The 6000-nt window shown below is 45.1% G+C and overlaps 1 protein-coding gene across 1 annotated transcript; it reads right to left on the minus strand.

The window, feature by feature from the left end:
* Positions 1–1361: 1361 nt before the first annotated feature.
* LOC143923696 (E3 ubiquitin-protein ligase TRIM39-like) lies at positions 1362–5108 on the minus strand. The gene has a single exon (XM_077447500.1). It carries the CDS (start codon positions 5066–5068, stop codon positions 3476–3478), a length of 1593 nt encoding a protein of 530 aa, XP_077303626.1. The 5' UTR covers positions 5069–5108; the 3' UTR covers positions 1362–3475.
* Between the last annotated feature and the right edge of the window lie 892 nt (positions 5109–6000).

The raw sequence follows: 6000 nt of genomic DNA on the forward strand, positions 1-6000 counted from the left end.
TCCCTCCACCCCCTGCATCATCGCTCTTCCGCCCTCAAAGCCAGTGCTCTGTCTCAGTGTCGGAGGTGTGGTGGGGAGCAGAGAGATGACATCATCTCATACTGCCTGCCCCGCATCATCGCTCTCCTGCGGCTCCTCGCTGTGTGACTGTGAAAGTGTTCAGCGGCGCAGATTGCCTGCCCCCCGGACAGATAATCAGGAATGGCAGAAGGGTGGAGCCAGAGAGGGACAGCTAAAGGAGTCCCGGACCCTCCCTCTGCCAGGTGGGACCGGCTGCAGCATGAGGAGGGAGACACCCTGCTACATCCAGAGGGGCGATCCCACCGCATGACCTCATGTTCTCCCATATAGAGGAGTGTATGGCTTCCATGGTTCAGAGAAGCAGGATCTCCCGATCTATGGATAGTGTAGGACCCACTAATCATGGGGTACTTTGTCGCAGTAAGTGGGCTTAAGCACCATATAGCAATATGATGTGACCAAATCCCCATATTTTTTTATAATGTTTTTTGAAAATGTCTAGGTGTTTTTAAAAAGCCTTGCTAGAGGTAAATGTTAGTTTTGCATGTGTGCGCTGTAATATTTTTTCTTCCGTTTGATCCCACCGAGATGTGACGTCATCAGTGACAGGTGAGCTGTGTGTGGTAGTACAGGTGAAGTGTGCTGGGACTTGTAGTTCATCCCCTCAGCTGTCTGCCTGACATACCACAAGGGGCGCTCCACTCACTCCGCATCTGGTCATAGGCAACGTGGCAGGTGACATGGCAAGTGACATTCCACATCTGGTGACAGGCAAAGTGGCAAGTGACATTCCACATCTGGTGGCAGGCAACGTGGCAGGTGGAATTCCACATCTGGTGACAGGTGGCGTGGCAGGTGACATTCCACATCTGGTGACAGGCAACATGGTAAGTGACATTCCACATCTGGTGGCAGGCAACATGGCAGGTGGCATTCCACATCTGGTGGCAGGCAGTAGGGCAAGTGACATTCCACATCTGGTGGCAGGCAACGTGGCAAGTGACATTCCACATCTGGTGGCAGGCAACGTGGCAAGTGACACACTCAGTGCTTGCACTGATTCTACATTTCCTTTATTACTATATTGTAATAATAGGAATAATGCGCTCCAATCACCCTGACACCATATCAATCATGGTGCTGTGATGATTGAAGCGCTAACACCAGCCATTGCCCGAAAAAATCGTGACCTCCCCGGTCCTTGGCACAATTTTCTTCCATGCAGCCGGTCCCCAGTGCCAAAAATGTTGGGGACCACTGAATTGTACAACACCCAACCAGCCCCTCCCACCTGCCTTGATCTGCCTGCATTACATAAAGAAGCACAGAGACCAGTCATGTAATGAAAATCAAATGTTTTATTTTAAATTTTAATTTACAAAAAACAAAAATCTGATTGGATTTCAACATTAATAAAGGTCTTTGCCTTCTTTGGCAAATGCAGTTGTTTTTTTTTTTGTTTCTTTGCAGTCTGTGCCCCAATTGATGGATTTTATTTATTTCCTGTCCCAAAGACACAACAGGAAGTGAGAAAATCTCTCCAAATGATGGTGAAACACACTCTGGAGTCCACCACAAACGTTAGTACAAGGGCTTTGTATACAATTAGATCGGATAGATGAGGTTTGTCCTCATATTACAATTTTTTTTTTACAATTTTTTTTTAGTAAATCTCAAGTAGATTGTACAGAAATTGTATGGTCAGATTGTATTGTGTATGGTGACCCTTATCCTTTGGGCACTGGTACAGGTGTGCCGATTGGAAGATTTCCCATCTATTTATAAAGTTTTGGATTACTCGTCACTTTCTCTCTCAGTGATAATGGTCACCAGAACAAATAGAGAGGACGGATCTCTCCAGAGGGGACACAGACAGCAATAAGAACCTGGCAGAGGTTCTAATCCTTCCCTACTCCATTCATAACAGAAAAAAAGTCTTCAGATCATCTCTAACATCAACCAATAAAATAAACAGTGACATGAAAACCCGACACCATCAGATCATAGAATTGTCTCCTATAAGAGGAGATCTCTATACCCGGAATAAGTCTCCCCTCTCCAGTGTTTCCTACGACTCTCCTAAGTTCTCACCACCCAGAATGGGAAATAATTTTTCTGCGTTCCCAGTGAGTTGTATGGAAGTGGGCGGGGTTTTCTATGGGTGGAGGGCGTGGCTACATTGTGACTAAAGCTGGATTCACACCTATGGCATTTTTCGTGCTTTTTGCAGATTTGCACTACAGTCCATTTACCATGGTTTCCTATGGAACACGTTCTGTAGTGCAAATCTTCAAAATGAAAAAAAAAACTAAAAATGCCATAGGTGTGAATCCAGACTAATGGAGAGAGAGAAAAAAAAAATCTCTTCATTGTAATTTATCTGACAGATGTGCCAAAAAAGGAAAGAAAAAAAACATTTGTAAAAATAGAAAGCGGCTATTGCCAGCAATGGCGCCGTCCGAATTTGCGCCGCTCCGATTCCAAAAAGTAATCCCTGTTCTACTTTTGGCGACTTCGAGGTGCGATTTGTATAGACATCCGTGCAGCAACCCTCACACATGTCTCTGAAATCTCCCCCAAAGTCGGACTGACATGCGGGTATGAAGTCGTGCGATTTCAGCTGAACTCGCACGATGTCAGTCCCGCTGTCAGTGTGAACTTCGGCGAACGCTACGTTCATACTGGCGATTAGGGCCTCTGTGAGCTGCAAAGGAATCTTATGATTTCTGCTGCAGCTGTGAGCGTTTCTCCACCCAACCAGCCATTCCCTGCGGTGATCTTTACTAAACACACAAAAGTGTCCAGCAGTGATCACCGCCGGTAACCGCTGGCTGTGTGGAGAACCGCGAATAGCTGCCGTCCTGTCATCAAATGGGGCCGGTGGCCGCACCTAACCGCTCTCAGCTGCAGGAGCCCCATACACACTTAGATTAGATTTTCTGCAGATTTTTGTCTTCAGATTTACCAAAAACATACAGTGCAAGGGCTGCCTGATTGCATACACATTTAGATTCTTAAGATTTGACCTCATATTATACGGTTTTGGTAAATATGAAGAAAATCCAATAATGTGTATGGGGTTTAAATCACCGATGTGAATGTAGCCTTAGCAGAAGGGGATATGAACATTTATTGTTCTGAATACTGTCAGGAGATCTTTCAAATAATGTTGGTTAAGCCCTCGTTCACATTAAATGCGGCTTTGGCATGGTTGCCACCTCATCCCTTTAAACCCGAACACATATGAATTACACGGGTTCTGTGGCCGATTAAGGTGGTAATTAAACTCACTTGGTGCCTTATCTATCTTTAATCAGCCTCAGAACCCGTGTGATTCAAAGGTGTTCAGGTTTAAAGGGATGAGATGGCAACTCTAGTCCCAGATGCAACTATGCCCAAGATGATTTCACCCACTTTATTATTTGTATTGCTGGCAACATTTTAGAAAAATAAATTATGTTGTAAATGATGGTTTTATAGAAAACACCGGAGATACAATCTTTACCCAGGCTCCATTAAACACATAAAAGGCAGCATGGAGGGGTTCGGTGAAGGTGGTGGTGAAGGTGTGGAGGTGTCTGATGGGGTCACTCAGCTGGTAGAAGGACAGACGGCCACCTTCATAATCCAAATATATTCCCAATCTCTGGACAGGAGACTCCGGGTATAACGGTTCTTTCTGAGAGTCGTGTAGATATCCATATTCATTTTCCTTAACGCAGAAACTCCAGGACTTGTTATTATACCCAATACTAGACTCCTTTCCATCTCTCTCTATACTGGGATAGCAAACAGCCACATCCCAATACCCACAGTCACCAAAGTCACCAACCTCTACTTCCCAGTAATGTCTCCCATGGGAAAAACTCTCCATACTCATCACCTGAGAGTATTTTGTAAATCTCTGGGGTAATTCTGGTTTAACCATTTGTGTTTCAGAGTCGGATACGGTTCTCAGGTCATCAGATAAAGCCACAAAGTCACCGGCAGTTTTTCCATCCAGTAGCAGATCAGTCCCATCCTGTGTATAAAGATTGTTTTTCAATTGCATATTAGTGATAAGATCAGTTATAGATTTGTGTAACACAAGAGAGATCATAAAATCATCCAGATTATGAACAGAAGATTCCTCCACATTCTGGTCACCTGTGTCGGATTCCTGATCTTGTAGGACAGTTATTGGGTCGGTCATGTTACACAAATTCTCAATGTGACCAATTTTCTTGGACAGTTCATTCTTCTGTATCTCCAACTGTTTGGTGAGATCATCGACTGTCTGTGAGACCTCCTCTACCTGTCTGGAGATCTCACTCAGGACTCTCTGTTCCTGGACCTCCAGCTGTCTCCTGATATCCTCATACAGGGCAGTGACTCTCTTCTTCTCATCATCGGCTTTTTCTTGAGCTTTTCTCTTCTGGTCCTGTAGATTCTGAACGTTCTTCTCAGCTGTCTCTTTTGTCATCGTTAGTTTTTCTAGAATATTTCTTAGTTTCTCCTTCTTCTTCTCCAAAGCCTCTTCTAGAAGTTCTACTTCATGTCCTTTATGTTTCCCCACCAGACAGCAGGACACACATAGACAGACGGCGTCCTCGGAGCAGAAATACTCCAGAATCTTCTTGTGGATGGAGCATTTTTTACTTCCAAAGGACAAGGTGGGTTCTATCAACACATGGTCCATTGTCTTGTTGTGGGCTGTCAGGTGTTCAGCACACATAGAAATCTCACACTGTAGACAAGTCTTGATGGCGGCCACGGGTGAATTCAGACAATATGTACAGAGGATCTCACTTTTCTCCTCCTTTAGTTGTGTAGATCTGAAGTTCTCCACAATGTTACACAGCTTCCTGTTCTTCTCCAGAGTAGGACGTTCTACATACTCCTCTCTGCACTCCGGACAGGAATAAACTCTGGACCCCTCCTGTGTATCCAGAGCAGTCACAATACAATCCCGGCAGAAGTTGTGTCCACATCTCAGTGACACCGGCTCCATATAAAGGTTCAGGCAGATGGAGCAGCTCAGCTCGTCTCCTAGAGCAGCAGACGCCATTCTGGAAACAAGGAAGAAGAAACGAAACTAAAAGTCTGTTTTCATAAAGAAGGTGGAGGCTTCACACATTAACCCTACAGAGGACAGGAAGAACCCAAAGCAAATGGTTTTTACTTATTTTCGGTCACTGAAATATAGGTGTAAAGAATAAGCCACTAAGACTCATTCTTAGATTTTGATGGGAGGAAAAATATAGTTTTCTATTTTTTTTTCAGGAGGTGATACGAAATATAAACCAAATAATGGATGAGATATGTTCTCTGTGTGTTCTGGACACAAACTAGATAGAACGATAGGTATTTTTATAGTGCAGCTGTCAATAAATGGCGGACCCTGGGACACTTCTGCCCAGACCGTGAGTTTAGTGCCAGTCATTGGTTTCCCACCAGTGATGTCGCGTGTTTGCACCCCACATCCTACTTCTCTCTGCGGCTCTCGCTCTAACTTTCGGTCGGGGGCGTGACATCACATGTGCCCCGCTCCCCTGCTGCTGGCGGCTCCCTGCTCCTGGCTCTCATGCGAGGTATATCACACAGCTTCCGCCTCTCTGCGGCTTGCCAAATGTGCCCTCTCCTACCTATGTGGGGTATAATCTGTTAAGGTGCACTCTGATGGGCATATTTTATTTTAAGAGCAACACCAAGGGGCACATTTTATGTTAAGGGAAACGCAGTTGGGCATGTTTTATTGTGCCCAGAGTGCCCCTTAACATAAATTGTGCCTATCAGAGTGCTCCTTATTACATGTGCTCTACAGCATGCCCCTTATTTTATGTTAAAATGTGGCCATCAGAGCGCCCCTTGAGTTTCACCCATATAAAAGTCAGCAACTACAAAAGCGTAGCTGCTGACTTTTATTAATCGGACACTCCCCTGTTCAATGGTCCAGCGATGCGGGCGTACAAAGCCCCAATCCTCTCCCCCGCCTCTCTG

Source organism: Lithobates pipiens, unplaced genomic scaffold (genome assembly GCF_037356315.1).
Source record: "Lithobates pipiens isolate NorthernLeopardFrog02 unplaced genomic scaffold, aLitPip1_a1.2 Scaffold_22, whole genome shotgun sequence".
Taxonomy (NCBI): Eukaryota; Metazoa; Chordata; class Amphibia; order Anura; family Ranidae; genus Lithobates; species Lithobates pipiens.

Excerpts from the sequence above, each read along its gene's own strand:
- LOC143923696 (XM_077447500.1), bottom strand. The coding sequence starts at position 5,068 with ATGGCGTCTGCTGCTCTAGGAGACGAGCTGAGCTGCTCCATCTGCCTG.